Source organism: Momordica charantia, assembly GCF_013281855.1.
Source record: "Momordica charantia cultivar OHB3-1 chromosome 1 unlocalized genomic scaffold, Mcharantia_2.0 BLBB01000001.1, whole genome shotgun sequence".
NCBI lineage: Eukaryota > Viridiplantae > Streptophyta > Magnoliopsida > Cucurbitales > Cucurbitaceae > Momordica > Momordica charantia.
This window is the reverse complement of record NW_028275157.1, coordinates 21,183,010-21,200,094: the sequence shown is the minus strand read 5'-3', so window position 1 is coordinate 21,200,094 and position 17,085 is coordinate 21,183,010. Positions and strand designations below refer to the sequence as shown.

The window sequence follows — 17,085 nt, the reverse complement described above, 5'->3', positions numbered from 1 at the left end:
TTTATTTTCTAATATTTTAGTATTAATAGAAATGACCAAATTAACAAATTTCATTTTCATACGCGAAAACATCACTTTCACATCCCTAGACATCTCAATATCATGCACCATAGAATTAAACAATAATAATAATAATATAGTCAAATATTTGTTTTTCTGTCAACTTAACCTCACATATATTCTTAACCAAAAAGTTTGATGTTTGAATCTTATTTTTAGTTGAACGTACAAATACTAGCTTACCAAAAATCCTCAGGAGTACATTCAAAATGAAAAGATCTAGATCAAAATTTCATGGACTTATCTTTTGTTTTTTATAAATAAACATGTCTACTAACTTTTTTTCTTTCTTTTTTTTAGTCCAAGAAATGTTATCATAATCCAAACTAGATACGGCCTCAAGTAAGGTGTCCCATCGCCATCATCGTTCCTATTTCCTTCTCTATCTCTGCGAAATTCTCTACAAATTTTGTTGGATCAGGACAGAATTCCTAGGAATAATTCTCAATTAAATGTTAATTCACCATTGGAATCTCCAAATAGTTAAATCCCCACGAAAAATAGAGAAGTTTTTAAATTTTCGGAAGATGTCTCATAATTCATTAAAAAAAAAACAATTAAAATAAAAGAGTGGAGAAGAAGAAGCGAGCAGGAGCGAAATGAAGATAGGGAACATATTCTTCTATTTTCTGTCCTTATTTAAGTGACGGAAAAAATAACCCCGTAATTCAAATCTAAAACTAAAAGTTATAGCCTATAAAATTAAACTAAGAATTAAATAGTGTTTTTAAGACTTTAAAAATAAAAGGACGAATATGTAAAATAAAATAAGATAAAAAGTTTTATTTAAAGATAGAAAACTAGAGGAAACCGAAAGTGGCTTCTTTTTCAAAAGGTTTTCTATAACTATGTGGTTTAGGTGTGCAAACACTTTTGAAAGGATTTATGAATCTTATCAAAATTTTGTGTGAACTAAAAAACTGCATAACTATTTATTTAAAAAGGGACATGAAGCGAATAATTCGATCAACATCATCATATAATAGTGTTTTTTATTTTAAGATTTAGGACTAAACATAACTATTGAATGAGTGGATAACATATTACTCCATACCTTATGTTCAACGGTTATGATAAATGAGAATATAACAGTATTTTTTTTTTTTTTCCCTTTTAAGTGTATATATATTTTCTAAATTCAGATCAGAGGTTCACTTTTACCAGATATTGGGCCGGTACCTTTCTACGGCTTCAACAATTCCTCTCCTATTGGGCTTCATAAAAAGCCCACGCAGAGTTCCCAGTAGTTTCTATTTGGGCTTTTCAAATGTTTGGGTTTCTCTGTGCTAGAAAACAAATAATAAAATGTTTCAGGTTGGTTATTAATTTTGGGTAATTGTTAACCCAACAATAATTATATATTGAAATAAATATTTTTAAATTTCAAAGTTAAGGCTCAGCATGTTATGCTAGCAAAAAAATTTGTTGAAAAATAAATTATTACACTGACTTTAGAAAGAAATTATTGAAATATTATAAATGTCAATTATCACATATTCGTATATTCCATTGGTATTTTGCTAACATGTCAACTTTGACAGCCACCTACATCTGTGGTATTCTATATATAATTCCTTATTACATAAGGTTATAGAATTTGGTACGCCAGCTTATAATTAAATTTTAAAACATGAACTATTCTCATTATCAGAGAATTTTATTAGGATTAAATACTGTTTTGATACCTCTACTTTATTTCTATTTTTTAAACCGCTTATTTTAGTTGTGTACTTTTAATTCCAAAATGTTAATTTTTGTCCATTCACTTTTAAAAATTAAGTAACAAATTTGATTCCTATTTAAAAAAATTTATACACAATGAAAATCATTTAATACAAATTTATAACTAAATTTCAAGAAATTTAGTGAGTTAATATCATGTTAAAATTGTGATCGAAAGAAATGAGATGAAAATGAAATGAAGGGATCGAAATAATCCAATTTTAAAAGCATAAGAACCAAAATAGATATTTTGAAGGTATAGGGATAAATGAACAAAAGTTGGAAGTGTTAAGGATCCCACGTGAAAAAATAAAGAATCTAACGAAAATTTATAATAGATATAGATTATTCCTCGAGATCAAATCCATGAATATTGATAGAAAATACCATGAAATAAAAAAGAAATTAGAAAGACCAAAATACTATTAATAATTTTATTATCATCTATTAAATATATTAAATTATTAAATATTTCATATTTTTCTACTTTAGCATTTTCGGTCATTATATTTTATTTTAATCCCCAAATCTTTTATATATATATATATATATATATATATATATATATATATATATCAATTTAGTACTTTTGATTATCATATTAAATAATAATATTATTATTGTTATGATGTGGCACCATATAAAAGTTGGCTACATGCTTTCATAACATATATGTAACCTAGTTGTATTTTAAGATATTTTAGTTTATTATTTTTATTTTACTATTCTAAACCATAGTGTACAATCTCTCTTTAAACAGTACCCAAAAAAAATTTCATATGAAAATAGTTCCTACCTTATGGTTGGAAGAGTAATTTATGAATCATACTATATAATATATACATGGTGTTATATGAATGATAACAAACACTTGAACATGAATTTAGCTTAACAGTAATTGACACTCGTCTTTAATTAAGAAGTCATAAGTTCGAATCTTCCACCCTACTCCTTATATATGAAATTGATATTTATAAATAGTCCCAGTATACAGGACATATAAAATTGATATTTATAAATATCTTGTATCTTGTCCCACTATACAGGATATTCCTTCTCATTGTTGAGAAGTCAAGTATTTTCTTAATATATAATTAAATGGTTTAAATTTTGTTCTAATTCCTAAACTTAGGTGTCTATTTTAAATTTTGCCTTTGAAAGTTTATTTTAGTGTCCAAATTTTATATTAAAAAGGTATTTTAATTCGTATTATAGTTTTTAATATACCAGTGGACAAAAATTGGCACAAATACATCTTTTATTAATTTATGCATTTATTCTCAAGTTGGTGCCTCTTCCAGCTTCAAGCCATTTTTTTCATTATCTGTGTTACAAAGATTAAAGTTTAATAATAAATTTTCACAGTTATGTCTAATGGCTAAAACGTAACTAATTAGTCCATAAATATTGATCTAATAATATCTAATAGATATTCAAACTTAACCAAACATTCGATTGTGTCTAATAACACTTGATTTATTAGACATATTATTAAAATTTATAAAATTATTAGGCACAGAAAATTAAATTTGTATTTAATATATTTCTGACACTTAAATTACATGTCAAGTGGGCGTGCCGGAGTGGTTATCGGGCATGACTAGAAATCATGTGGGCTCTGCCCGCGCAGGTTCGAATCCTGCCGCTCACGTTTTATCTGTCCAAGAAAAAGATTACATTTCAATTTTGTATCCTAAGAACATCGCTTGTTCAAAGACTGAAGTTGAATATTTTCTTGGACAATTTTGTTTTTGAATAGTTTAACCGAAAGGTTTTCACAAATCACAATAATGTAAGGGGGACCGAACCCAAAAAGTCAAACCCGAAGAAATTAACCAAACGAAACCCATTTTCTGTTTTTCTATATGGGTTACTCTGTATCCATTCCTGATTCTTCACCCTATACAATATATAGAAGCTGCTCTGTTTTCCCCAAATCCCCTGCAGCAGAGGATTTCTTAGAATCTCTGGTTTACAGCCGCCATGTCGGCGTTGCCATCTCCGGCGGAGGCCAAATTCTGCCACTTCGATGAAGGGGCCATCGCCGGAGCAGGACCCGGAAGCGAGTTCAGCAATTACAGGTTCAGCAGCAGCACGAGCGAGATAGAGGAAGAGGGTTCGAGCGAGATTTTTGAGACGAATGAGAAAATGGGGTCGTCGGCGGCGGCGGCCATGGAGACCATTAGAGAAGATTATAGTGGCGGTTGTTCGTTCTCGTCGGATGCTCTGAAATGGGAGGATTGCGTTTATGTCGGAGTGGGGAAGAGCGAATCCAGCGTCGAGGCGCTTCAATGGGCGCTCAAGAACGCCGTTACAGCCTCCACTACCGTCGTCTACCTCTTACATGTCTTCCCAGAGACACGATACATTCCCAGCCCCTGTAATCTCTGAACTCATCTCTTTTTTCTGCATTTTTTCTGACTGAAAAGTTTTGGTCAAAGCCCCATAATACTTTGTCTTTTTCTTTCTCACCTTTATGGTGGAGTAGATATGGTCAAAGCCCCATGTCTGGACCTTTAGCTTTAAGTTAAAAGTGGCCATTTGAAATGGTGGGAATACTTCTGAGACTATTTACTGCTTCCACAGAATCTCTGCTCTGCTACTATATTTGACACTTTCGTTTTCGGATTCTTCTTCTTCTTCTTCTTTACTGGTCTGTGCGCATGCGTTTGAGAGGGAAAAAGTTTGAAGCCTATATCTTCTTGACAAGTGGAACTTTTTTTCTGGGTTCTGTTGAACATTGATGAATAGAAGTATTCAGAAAAGACATAAACTGTTTGCCTTGTGATGTTTAGTAATTTGTGGCAATTTTCTATAATGACAGTGGGGAAGATTCCAATTAATCAGGTGGATAAACAACAAGTGGCTATCTATGTAGCTCAAGAAGAGAGCAAAAGGAAGGATTTTCTTCAGAAGTTTATTGATTTCTGTTCTGCTGCTAAGGTACAAAAAATGGGTGTTTACTTACAGAATAAGTATGTGATTTGTTTTCCATTATCAGTGATTAATGGAACAGGTTAAGGCAGACACTGTGCTCATAGAGAGTGACATGGTGGGAAGGGCTATTTTGGATGTTATACCAATTCTCAACATAAGGAAGCTAGTCCTTGGAATCAACAAATCCAGGTACTTTTTTTTTTTCTAGATGTCAAAGGCAAACTCATCAACTCAACAACATACTCAAGTTTTTGTTTCATTATTTTCTTAGGAAGTTGAGATTGCGAGGAGGAAGCGGAATTGCAAATGAGATGCTTCAGAAAGCTCCGGGGTTTTGCGAGGTTAAGGTTGTTTGTGAAGGGAAGGAAGCAAGCAACCAGTTGGCTCATTGTGGGTCGCCCTCTCCTCTCTCTTCTCCTCGCTACCACGACGATAGCTCCAAGGATAATGATCCTAATTCTAGCGTTACAGTAGCTGAAGAACAACGAAACAGTTCAATCTCTTGCATGTGTTTTAAAACTAAGTTTGTCTGATGAACATGTACTTTGTACTCTCTTGTCCTTAATATTGTGTAAAAGATCAAAGTTTGTATTTTGATTTCTATGTAAATGAATTTTAATGAGATCAGATGAATGCAAAGGATTTATCTTCCTATGACTGGGAAGATAGACTGGAACCTGATGGTGAAAATAGCTAAAGATTTACATTGTCAAGAGTCAAACCTTTAGAAGAAAGCAAAGAATCCATTCAATACTTGTGCAACATCAATTTGAAACTGTCATCAGACAAACAAACTTACAGGTTTTTTCATGATCTATCAATATGCTTCTTCCTCACTAGTCCCACGGCCATACACAGGAATGTTTAGAGTAGGCTTTCATTGATAAATAACCTCTATAACGTGTACGGGTTTCTCTCTAAAAGAAATCGAACTCGAGATAACTATCAGATGCTTTTTTATCTGCAGCAACTGTAACAGGAGGGGCCTTTTCACTGGTGGATGCCACAGCATGAGGTATTCTCTCGATCTCGACCGGCCTTGGGATTTCGGGAGGGGTAGCACAACGTATTAATGCCCAGTTTACTCCTTCAAAGAAAGGATGCTGCTTGATCTCAGTTGCTCCACGTTTATAAGCCAATCTGTGTTGTGGTTCCTTCACTAGCAATCCCCTTATGAGATCCTTTGCAGCAAAGCTCACAACTGGTGCATCTGGAAACCGAAGTGGCTGACCGACAATGTTGAACAATGTAGCTCGATTTCCAGACCCCTTAAAAGGAGTTTTACCAAATAGTAGCTCGTATAGAAAGATTCCAAAAGTCCACCAATCTACAGCACTTCCATGACCTTCACCCTTGATGATCTCAGGTGCCAAGTACTCGTGTGTTCCAACAAACGACATGGATCGGGCATCGGTTGGCTCCGCAATGAGCTCAGGCAATGGGCTGACCTGATTTCCCATTTCAGTTTTGGGTTTCCGCTCCTTCTTTGACTTACTAGAAAAGAGGCGAGGCGAGAAGCAGGTTGTAGGAACTACACAAGATGGTTGGATGCAGGAAGGCTCAATGCAAGCAGGCTGGACACAGTAACCCGTGTTCTTTCTTAAAGCCTCAGACTCTGTAGAGAGACTTTTGACAAGAGTCGGACTAACAGCACAACGGAGAGAGAGGTCAAAATCCGAAAGCATTATGTGTCCATCTTCCCTCACGAGAACATTTTCTGGCTTAAGATCACGGTACACAATCCCAAGCATGTGCAAATATTCCAGTGCAAGAAGAACCTCTGCTACATAGAATCTGTATTAAACAAAGAGGAAAAACTTCAGTATCATCGTCTACTTAAATATGCAAAAATAGTTATGCCAGAGACAACAGGCGTTAATTCAACATAACAGGAGCACAATAAGGGCTACAGTACATGAGCCATTCTGCTTTTATCAGGAAGATCAGGTCTCACGAATACGGAATATTTCTTCCTACTGCAGTTCAATTCTTAAACAACACTTCTATCAGAAACGGTAAGACAACACCCTTTCCTGATTCATTAGCTGGCCAAAAGTTTGGGTCATAGATGCAAACGAAGCAAACACAAAATTACGAGCAATAACAGCTACCTAATAACTGGAATACAGTATAAATGACAACTTTCTATTATTTCTAAGAAATGGAAGGAGATAAGATGCAGCATACGTTGGAGAACATATCTGCTCAGAGATGCTTTTTTTGTTAGATTGTGAGCCTCCAAGCTAGCTTACACACATTTCAACTAACCTCACTTTGACCCTACAACATTTATCAAAAAACATAAGATTTTAACATTCTTAGGGTCAGGGCCACTATGAAGATTGAACTCATATCCCGAAAGAAACACGAATTTAAGTGAGGACCAGGTAGTAATACCACCATCAGATATAGAATGGCCTGACTTAGAGTAGTATCTATGGTTGTAGTCCTGCTTAGACTTATGAAAACTAGAGTAACAAAAAACAAGGGAAGAAAGAGGATAAAATTAGCCAAGACCTCTCAACCAGAGTAGAAACGGAGGAAATATGATACAAAACCTCGTGAAATCATCTACATAAAGTCCTGATATGTTCATGACTCATGCAATTCAAGGCTACTGGTTACTGGAGGGGATACTAATCCTCCTTGCCGTTCTTATTGGTTGTATTATTTTTATAGTGGTATATTATTTCTTATCCAAAAAAAAAAGAACTTAAGGACTTCTATTTAGCAGCTAGAAAAATTTTGAAAACAAACAACCAAACACGATACCAGAGACACATAAACATGAAGAACTTTTCATGCTTTTCATTCCTAGAATAATTGCCCAAAAGATGACTCTGATGGTAGCAATATTGTTTCCTTATCACGCATAAAACCACTCTTGCTGCATATATGAAGCCATTCTAAACCTGCTACTCAAAATACTATACTACAATAATTATGGCATGAGTATGACAAATAAGCATGTGATGTTTGTGTTTGTTTTTGATGAATGTCCTTAGTATTTTAAGTGAAAATTTGAGTAGAAATCATTGAGGATCCTAAAACACCTGGACAATAGCCTTTGCATGTATCAACATTTTCTTCTAGACTAAAGTAACTATAAAACTTGTATTTTGATTCAGAAAAAGGTATATATATTCTAGGAAATCCCAGCAGGAACCATCAGTAATTTGCATCATTATATATGCACAATGACCTAATGGCTGTTGAGGTAGCTCATCCAGTAAGGAGAAGAAATGATTTGTTTGCATTGTCCATGCTAAGCAAATAGACAGGAGATATATAGAACAGAGAACCAGAATAAAACATGAAATCTAGGGTGTAACTCCTAAGTGCAACATTCTCCTGCAAGATATATTAATTCAGATCCAGGAAACTCAAGCATATCATTAGCAAGCATAAGATGCAAGAATGGAAAGTGTCGAATAAAACGATCTATAATTGTCATCTAGTATATAAGTGCTCTTAACGTACTTCACTGCCTGCTCAGGAAAATGCTTCCCTGGTTGCCTCTGCCTTAGAGTGTGCAAGTCTCCTCCAGGGCAGAACTCCATCACCAAACATGAGAATTTTTCCGTCTCAAAGTGGGTGTATAACGTTGGAAGGAAGGGATGATCAAGAGATTGAAGTATTTCTCTTTCTGTCTGTGCACGAAGCAATTTTTTGCGACTCGCTAGAGTATTTTTATCCATAACCTTCATTGCAAAATGACATTTGGTGCCACTTAACTCAGAGAGATAGACACTCCCAATATCCCCACAACCCAACTTCTTCAGAAGTCTAAAATGACCCAATCCCATCGCCTTGTCTTTTGCACGAACAACTTGAATGGCCTCCCATCTCAAATCATTTGCTTTATGAGGTTTACTGATACTACTACTAAAACTACTGCAAGAGCTTTCATCGCTTACATCGCTGCTCGTGCTCCCTCTACATATACTGCTCTTGCCACTCTCGACAAAGTTACCATGGTCGCTAACCTTTGTGCTTCCACTGGTCTTGGCAAGACTGCTAGTCCCATCACTCACTTTGGCGGAAAAAGAGCTGCTCTTTACGCTTCCATATTCTGATGTTTTCTTCTCTTGGTCTAGTGAGCTTCCAGGTGAGCATCTAGCTTCATTGTGGGGGGAATCTACTTCAGTTGATGTTTGTTTCAGCCCAGGTGACGAAATGCTGAAATTAAAATTTTCAGTCAACGACTTAACAGATCCATTTTGATTCGATACTGGTGACTTTTTGTCGGAAGATATTTCCATATTCTGCTTTGAGATACTCTGAACTGATTTGGACTGGTCAGAAGTAACTGATTCAGGTTTACTTAACCTAGAAATCTGCGGAGGCAAGGGCCCGGCATTCTTCCCATTAACCATTTCTCCATGGGTTGTTTTTTGTGGCTGATTTGAGGAAGCTTTGGAACCAACAATTGAGGCCATAAGGCTACTGAAGAACCTCAGAATGAATCAGATTGAAAGGGTCCATTGCTCAGCAGCTGTTCTCCGGACCATCCTATCTCCGATTAACAGCCCATCCTAATTCTTCTTCGGGTCCACCGAAAGCAACGATCGATCTATGAAAATCATGAAAAATTAATTAAGTAACCCACACAAACGAACGGAACAGATGCGTTCCGGAGAGGGAAAAGAAATAGCCAGAGGGTAAAGAAGATGTTTGAAAAGCGAAAAATCATAAGCAATGGGAAATTTGAGAGAAAAAGTAACAGATGAAATGACCACCAAATCGAAGTATTAGTCAAGCAACGTAGCCAATTGTAAATGCAGTCTCTGGGCACGACTTCAACTAGTCTAAACCGAATCCAAATTACTAAACGAACTCTATGAACATGATCGAGGATGAATATGAACTTATAAGAGCCAAAAAGCCAGATCTTTCTCACTGAACCACACTTCTCAGTGAAACCCAATCACAGATCCAAAGCCAGGTCGAGGCCCAGATGCGAGAAACAGAACCAGAAGATAGACCCTTGAAGAACCAAGGCAAGAAACCAAAAAGCAGAGCGAGAGAAGCCGAAAAGTATACCAAAAAAAAATTAAAAAATCAAGGACTGGACTGGAGTTGAGCGGCTTTGCTTTTCTTGGCAGCGTAAAAGGAGAGTGCTGTAGAAAGATGTCCCCAAATAGCTCAGCCCTGGGCGAAATGAAAGAGAGAGAGCAGGCAAAGGCTGGAAGAAGAGAGCAATAAAAATGGATTTAGCTCTGGTTCTGGTGGATTAGGAGGAGAGGTAGAGAGAGGGTGAGCGGTCAAAGCCATAAAGTTAGCTCTTTGTGCTCTAAATTTTCATTGGTTATTTGAACTATAGCGAAAATAATTCCAAGTCACCAAACACTTCTTCTCAGGTCCCGCACTGTCTATCACGCCTTTACACAGAATCCTTCATTTTCAAGTTCATTAATGAAGTATTTTCTGTGTCCTTTCACTCTTCCATACAAAATTTTCTCCTCTGTAATCATTTTTCCAACATTAAAACCTTACAAATAATGTAAGAAGGAGAAAAGAAAAAAAAAAATCCAAACAAACGCAGTCTGATTTCAATTGATTTTTTGAACAAGCATAGTTGAATAAAAGGGTATTTTTCAGCAAGTAAAAGGAATAACTTCATATAGAGAGAAAGTATATTTCCCTATAAAATATGGATTTAGCAAACTTTCTTTTAGTTGTTTGTTCGAATATATTCATCATGTTTGTCAACAAAACAATAGTTGGTTGCCTCCAAAATCAAACCAGAATGCGTTGGAAAACTCTGATTTGACTCAGAAAATTAGAGGCAATAGTCCAAAATTCCTGCAACTTTTTTTCCCAAGTGCCTGTTCACAGAAGCAAAGTGCATAATTGGAATTGTACAATCATAATCAAGACCACCCAGAAAAAGATACTAAATATAATTAGCCTAACAGCATTAATTAATTTCCAAAACATGTCTCCATCTTTATTTAAGGTAATATAATTAAGCATGTCCCTGTCAACATTATTGGACTGGTTTTGATGAATTTTCACTACAATTTTAGGTAGAAAATATTTTAGTTATGTAAAGTGGGGAGGCATTAAAATGGTTTATATATTTCAATTTAATCAAGTAACACACAACTTAAAAAGGACAACAAATCAACTTTTGATGCCCACTTCCGTTTGTTTCTTCTTGGTCGTGGACAGCGTTACCGATTCAAGTCACAATTCAGTCCCACTGAAAATCACATTTGACGCAAAAAGGAAAAATTATCAGTGGGGATTTGACTTGACCCGACCATGTCCTAATCTACATCTTAACTAAAGCTTCCATACTTTGGTTAAGGAACAACTTCTTTCTAGTTTCTTTTTTTTTTTTTCTCTCTTCCATTTTCTTCTCTCCTTTTGTATTACTTTTTTCTGTTAATCTCATGTCAATAAAATCAATCTGAAACCAACTTGAAAAAAAATTAAGGATTATCTTCTTATTGGTAACTTAATGTTTTTAATATCTACTGGAAGTGTCAGAATACTGTAATATATTAATCACAGTGGCATTCGACCAATCAAATTGAAAGCTTTCTTCGTATCTGTGCCTATTTATTGCAAAATGAACATTGTTTTTAGCAATTGAAATTCGAATACACATGTAAATTAAACAAAGTTTTTAAAGAATCACACAGCTCCATGCTTAGAGGTGCGAGCTGTTCAGCCTGTCCCACGTGCCTAGGCTTAATTTTGAAAATTTTAATGTAAGGGGGAAAAAAGGAAAAAGAAAAAAAGGAAAGTTAGGGGCAGTTTGCCAGTTTTTAAGCAGAGTAATGGTGGTCCTCATCTTATCTGATTATTTGATAATACCAAGTAGCTTAAAGATGACAAAGGGATGTTAAATCAGATGGTGACACTTGGCATCATCTGCCTGATTAATAAAGTGATTTGAATCTACAGTTTTAAAAAATGACAATGGAATATATTCCTCAGCTAAACTTAGATGCTTCCCCCCTTCGATCTTCTCAAAGGCTACACTATTCGAAGTGTCTTGGATGCTTCAATACAGTAAAATCAATGGCTACCCTGTGTTTGAAATTTGAAAGAGAAGGAAGCAATGGCGGGCTGGGGCTTGTGTTTCTTCTGTTTGGTATGGCTTGAAGTTAGTTTCAGCTATTCAAATTTGGCCCTGATAATCAACTATTGTAGGTTCAATGAATACAGTTTCACTTCTGACCAATCATGATTAATTTGTGTAAACAAATGCACTAATCATGTTCATGTTCAAATAAATAAAGGATTGAATTTATAGTTTCACCTTTAAATTTAATTATAAATATATGCTCCTATTCAATGGAGTCAAAACTTTATTTTTCCATGTTTCATGACTTTAGAAAGCTTTTCCATTACAAAATGAAGTGGGCATCTTTTGTTGTAAAGGGAGGTATAAGATTTAGGGGCTAAAGGTAGTGGGATAGCCATATGAATCCAGAGAGTTTAAAGCTTCCAAATGTAATTCATAGGTTAGGAAAAAGGCTACGAAATTACTTAGCAATGGGGAAAAAAGCAGAGAGAGAGAGAGAGGCAGATGCATCAAGAGAGGCTGCAGACATGTTAGAAATCCAAATGTTCTCTACAACTATTGGGTGGATTGCTCCCTCCTCTTTACGTTCATCGGCTCTTGCCATAAGCCCAGCCCAAAGCCTTTGTACCAAACCTGGCCAGCTTGTTGCTTTCTTATAGCTAACTACCAAAAAATAATAAAAATAATTTGTTTTTTCTGGTATACAAATGTTTACCTTAAACTTTCTGCTGAATAAGTAATGACATTTTTTCTTCATATCTCCATTATTTTAACATTTGTGGTTAGCAGTAGTCGTTTTTATGACTAGATGAGAGTAATTTTGTAGGTAATAGTTCTTTTGGTTGAGTTAGATGTTTTTGGAGTGGGGCATAAATATTTTTGTTCAGGAGGTTGAATGTTTGCTTATTAATTTTGTCGCCAGGGTATTTTTTAGATTTGACTTAAAATCAAGTATTGAATTTTATGTTGATTATTAATTAATTAATGAACAATTTTATAATTTACTTCTAAAAATGTTAATTACACATTTATGTTCAATAAATTTATCAAATTCAAAGTTTGAATTAAAATTGACACGCTTTTGTAAACCGCCCATTTCTTCCTCAAGGTTTTTGTAGTATTTTAAATAACAACAATGTGAAGATTCAAAATATTCACAAACAGATGCTTCTCATTTTGGATAATAAAGCATGAAGATTCAAAGACAAAAACTGGGAAGAATTGAGAACCTGAAAGCACAGGGGAGTGCTTCAATAGTCTGCAATCTATCCGAACTAAATGCCTATGTCCCATCTATCACACCCACCAACTGAGCTTAAATCTGAATGACATACTACACAATGTATTACATAATCTCGTTCATTCATGGTGATTTTCAATTCATTGAAAATTGAAACTGCGCAAAAAAAAAAAAAAAAAAAAAAAACTTCACAGTTTTACAAATAAGTTCAGTTAGTTTTAAACTTCTAGTTAATTCAAACCACCCCGTTACAACAAAAGGCAAAAAAATCAAGCAAAATGGACATTAATATCAGAAGAAATTAAAACTCTGAGCCAATAAGGTAAAGGGTCTTAAATCCCATTTTCGCAAGTTTTTCTTTCGATTCCATGAGCCACTTCATTCGTACTTCTTGCTGCATGCTTGAATTCTTTGATGGGAAGGAGTTCTGCCACCCTTCAGATATCGATAAAAATATGAACTTATGATAGATTTATTATCTCTCACCATTGATGATGGAGTGACCTTCAAATTGTTCGATTCCACACAATAATTTCGTTGGTAAGTGTCTTATTCAAAGACTTAGTCCTTCACAAATTGCTAAAGCTTCAAGAACTTATAAACGTGAGTGTGTGAATAACGCAAGTAAAGCCAAAAACCATGCATATTCCATAGGTGCGGAACCGCTTAAACGGGCGCCCAGTACTATGCAATTTGCGCCTTCGGGAGGCCATCCGGCACCTCTCTCGCTCTCTACCTTCCATTCTGCATTCAAGTCTTACATCGAAGGCAAAATTTCCACTTCACCCTTGTTGCTTTTCCGTCGGTTGCTTAGGTATCGGGTTACACCCAATGATTCTACCTTCTCCTTACTCATCAAAGCCTTCGTTTTATCGTCTTCATCTTCTTCTTTTGCCCCAGCGTCCTCCTCTGAGAATGCTAAAGCGGAAGCGAATCAGCTCCAAACCCACTTCGTCAAATGGGGATTTGACCAATTTTTGTATGTTAGTACCGCTTTTCTCAACTTGTATTCAAAATTGGGTCATGTAAAAGCTGCTCGACGTTTGTTTGATGATATTCCTGAGAAAGATGTAGTATTGTGGAATGCGTTGATTTCTGGGTACTCACGAAGTGGTTACAGCCATGATGCCTTCGAACTATTTGTCGAAATGCGCAGAAGGGGTTTTAAACCTCGTCAGAGGACGGTGGTAAGTTTAATTCCTGCCTGTGGTAGCCAACAATTATTCGTTCAAGGAAAATCCATCCATGCGTTAGGTATTAAGGCTGGCCTAGATTTGGACTCCCATGTGAAAAATGCTCTGGCGTCGATGTATGCTAAATGTTCAGATGTAGAAGGGGTGGAACTCTTCTTTGGAGAAATGATGGAAAAAAGCGTAGTTTCTTGGAATACTAGGATTGGGGCATTTGGGCAAAATGGGTTCTTCGTGGAGGCAATGCTTGTTTTCAAACAAATGCTTGAGGAAAGTGTCAATGCTAACTCGGTGACGATGGTGACTATCTTGTCTGCAAATGCAAATCCAGGATCTATCCATTGTTATGCTACCAAAACTGGTCTTGTGGAAAATGTTTCCGTGGTTACCTCTCTAGTTTGCTCGTATGTAAGATGTGGAAACATACAAATAGCAGAATTGATTTATATGTCACTACTCCAGAAAGATTTGGTTTCCTTAACTGCAATTATTTCAAGCTACGCTGAGAAAGGAGACATTAAATCTGTGGTGAAGTTGTATTCCCGAATGCAGCATCTAGACATGAAACTAGATGCAGTTGCAATGATTGGCATAATCCAAGGAATTACATATCCTGATCACTTTGGCATTGGACTTACTTTCCACGGTTATGGGCTAAAGAGTGGGTTAATAATTGATTGTTTGGTTGCAAATGGTTTCATAAGCATGTACTCGAAGTTCGACGATATTGCTGCAGTGTTTTCTTTATTTCATGAGATGCATGAAAAGACATTGAGCAGCTGGAATACTGTGATATCTAGCTGTGCACAGGCAGGAAGATCAATTGATGCCATGGTTTTGTTTTCCAAAATGAAGTTGTCAGGTTATGGGCCAGATTCAATTACAATTGCTAGTTTACTATCTGCTTGTTGCCAAAATGGGAATTTGCATTTTGGTGAGAGACTTCATTGCTATAATCTAAGAAACAATCTGGATTTGGAAGGTTTTGTTGGAACTGCTCTTGTAGACATGTACGTCAAGTGTGGCAGATTGGACTTTGCTGAAAGGGTGTTTAAGAGCATGAAAGAGCCATGTTTAGCTTCATGGAACTCGATGATCTCAGGGTACGGTTTATTTGGGTTTGACAACCATGCCCTCCTTTGTTACACTAAAATGATAGAGAAGGGGATAAAACCCAATAAAATCACTTTCTCAGGAATTTTAGCTGCTTGTACTCATGGAGGACTTGTTAGAGAAGGTAAAACATACTTCAAAATCATGATGGAAGAATTTGGTATAGCGCCTGAATTGCAACATTGCGCATCCATGGTTGGCTTGCTTGGTCGGGCGGGCTTATTTGAGGAGGCAATTGTGTTTATCAAGAACATGGAAATCAATCCAGATTCTGCAGTGTGGGGAGCTTTGCTCAGTGCTTGCTGCATTCACCAGGAAGTTAAGCTTGGGGAATCTGTGGCCAAGAAGTTGCTTTTCTCAAACTGTAGAAATGGGGGATTCTTTGTATTGATGTCAAACCTTTATGCAGCATCAAGGAGGTGGAATGATGTAGCAAGAGTCAGAAAGATGATGAGAGAAATGGGAGAAGATGGATGTTCAGGTGTTAGCCTTATGGAATGGACTTCTTTGGAAGATACAGACAGAGACTTGTACTGGTGAGAATTTGATTAGAAGGGATATACCTGGCATTGGCAGCCTGCATTTCACTTTTGAGCCCTCATTCTGATCATATATACTAGGCATTTGACAAGTGTAGTGCAAGTGATTTAATCATTTAACTTATGTGTAAAACAAGATCTTACTTATTTAATCTAAATTAGATTAAACGTGAAAGTCATTGTAAAAAATAGAGATGAAAATATAGTACCAATAAAATAAAAAGTTGAGCTCATGAATCTGAACGAGATTTTTTTATCTTTTTTTTTTTTTTAAGGATGTCATTCCTATTTTTAGTGTAAACATTAAGAATCATTCCTAATTTACATAATCACTAGCAATGAAAAAGAATTGTCAATGTCTCTCTCGGATTTCCAAGTAAAGATGAGGAAAGAGGTAAACTAAGGCAATGAAGATCACTATAACCAATAAACCAATGGAGACCCAAACTCGTTTTCATGCAAAATTAGCAATAACGAATGATGGATACAAAAATAAAAAATAAAAATTCATTGGATTGTACAACTGAATCGTACCTTGAAATTGTATCTGAGAAGATTACCGGATCACCAAGACCCACGAAATCCAGCTAGCTGCTAGCTGCTGCTCTTTTAGGATTCCTCCCTCGCCTTGAAGAGTTAACAATTTGACGTGCAAAATTAGTAAGAATGAGTTGGACCACAAAAAAAAATATTAACAAGTGGCCGTATAGTTGCATCGTACCTTGAAGTTATCTGAGGAAATCATGAGCTGTTACTTAACAGTTCAACCAAGACCGGCGAATCCAGCTAGCTGCGGCTCTTCTACGATTCTTGATTCCTTCTTTTCTTGAAGGGTTGAAAGTTTGACGTGTAACTTTAGGACTTGACTCCTCACTGGTAGGGAAGAATCTTGTCCACACTACTATTAAATATCTGACAACTCATCATTTTGAAATGCAAAAAAAAAAGTGAGGAACCAAGTGTTTTTAAAAAATGATGAGTTGTCAAATATTTAATGGTGGTGTAGACAAGATTCTTCCTCGCTAGTGAGGAGCAAAGTATTTTCCCTAACTTTGTAAGCACGTCACCATGACCCCTTTTTTTCTTTTTTGTCTCTCTTCAATACCATTTAAACTATGGCAATCAAAGAACAATGGTCCGGTAGAAGACAAATTTGATTCAAAAAGTCCTCCAGCATATGACAACTTTCAAAATTGTCTTATAGTTAGATTCAACGAGGGCGATAGAAAGCATATAAGAAGCCGG

The 17,085-nt window shown here is 35.8% G+C and overlaps 3 protein-coding genes and 1 non-coding gene across 5 annotated transcripts; 3 read left to right on the top strand and 1 right to left on the bottom strand.

Annotated features, from left to right (window-relative positions):
- Positions 1-3,351: 3,351 nt before the first annotated feature.
- TRNAS-AGA (transfer RNA serine (anticodon AGA)) lies at positions 3,352-3,433 on the top strand. Its single transcript has one exon. It is a non-coding gene; the product is annotated as a tRNA-Ser (tRNA).
- Positions 3,434-3,580: 147 nt separating this feature from the next.
- Positions 3,581-5,395, top strand: LOC111005534 (Adenine nucleotide alpha hydrolases-like superfamily protein). The gene is made up of 4 exons (XM_022277051.2): positions 3,581-4,162; positions 4,607-4,725; positions 4,799-4,908; positions 4,991-5,395. The coding sequence occupies exons 1-4, from the start codon at positions 3,766-3,768 to the stop codon at positions 5,250-5,252; spliced, it is 888 nt and encodes a 295-aa protein (XP_022132743.2). The 5' UTR covers positions 3,581-3,765; the 3' UTR covers positions 5,253-5,395.
- Positions 5,396-5,442: 47 nt separating this feature from the next.
- On the bottom strand, positions 5,443-10,082 carry LOC111005533 (serine/threonine-protein kinase D6PKL2). 2 transcript variants are annotated; one of them, XM_022277049.2, is made up of 3 exons: positions 9,763-10,082; positions 8,200-9,292; positions 5,443-6,513 (listed from the first exon to the last, which is right to left on the bottom strand). In XM_022277049.2, the coding sequence occupies exons 2-3, from the start codon at positions 9,156-9,158 to the stop codon at positions 5,637-5,639; spliced, it is 1,836 nt and encodes a 611-aa protein (XP_022132741.1). In that variant the 5' UTR covers positions 9,159-9,292; positions 9,763-10,082; the 3' UTR covers positions 5,443-5,636. The 2 variants fall into 2 exon arrangements, with proteins under 2 accessions (XP_022132741.1, XP_022132742.1); XM_022277050.2 differs by lacking the exon at positions 9,763-10,082 and adding an exon at positions 9,459-9,750.
- A 2,146-nt stretch (positions 10,083-12,228) lies between these two features.
- On the top strand, positions 12,229-16,073 carry LOC111005714 (Tetratricopeptide repeat (TPR)-like superfamily protein). Its single transcript, XM_088124144.1, has 3 exons — positions 12,229-12,402; positions 13,653-13,812; positions 13,899-16,073. The coding sequence occupies exons 1-3, from the start codon at positions 12,229-12,231 to the stop codon at positions 15,839-15,841; spliced, it is 2,277 nt and encodes a 758-aa protein (XP_087980270.1). The 3' UTR covers positions 15,842-16,073.
- Positions 16,074-17,085: the final 1,012 nt, after the last annotated feature.

Coding starts and splice junctions, on each gene's coding strand:
- LOC111005533 (XM_022277049.2), bottom strand. CDS start 9,158: ATGGCCTCAATTGTTGGTTCCAAAGCTTCCTCAAATCAGCCACAAAAA. Junction 6,514..8,199: donor TTTCCTGAGCAGGCAGTGAA/GTACGTTAAGAG, acceptor TGTTTAATACAG/ATTCTATGTAGCAGAGGTTC.
- LOC111005534 (XM_022277051.2), top strand. CDS start 3,766: ATGTCGGCGTTGCCATCTCCGGCGGAGGCCAAATTCTGCCACTTCGAT. Junction 4,163..4,606: donor ACGATACATTCCCAGCCCCT/GTAATCTCTGAA, acceptor CTATAATGACAG/TGGGGAAGATTCCAATTAAT. Junction 4,726..4,798: donor ATTTCTGTTCTGCTGCTAAG/GTACAAAAAATG, acceptor TTAATGGAACAG/GTTAAGGCAGACACTGTGCT.
- LOC111005714 (XM_088124144.1), top strand. CDS start 12,229: ATGGGGAAAAAAGCAGAGAGAGAGAGAGAGGCAGATGCATCAAGAGAG. Junction 12,403..13,652: donor GTACCAAACCTGGCCAGCTT/GTTGCTTTCTTA, acceptor CATATTCCATAG/GTGCGGAACCGCTTAAACGG. Junction 13,813..13,898: donor CTTTTCCGTCGGTTGCTTAG/GTATCGGGTTAC, acceptor CTTTTGCCCCAG/CGTCCTCCTCTGAGAATGCT.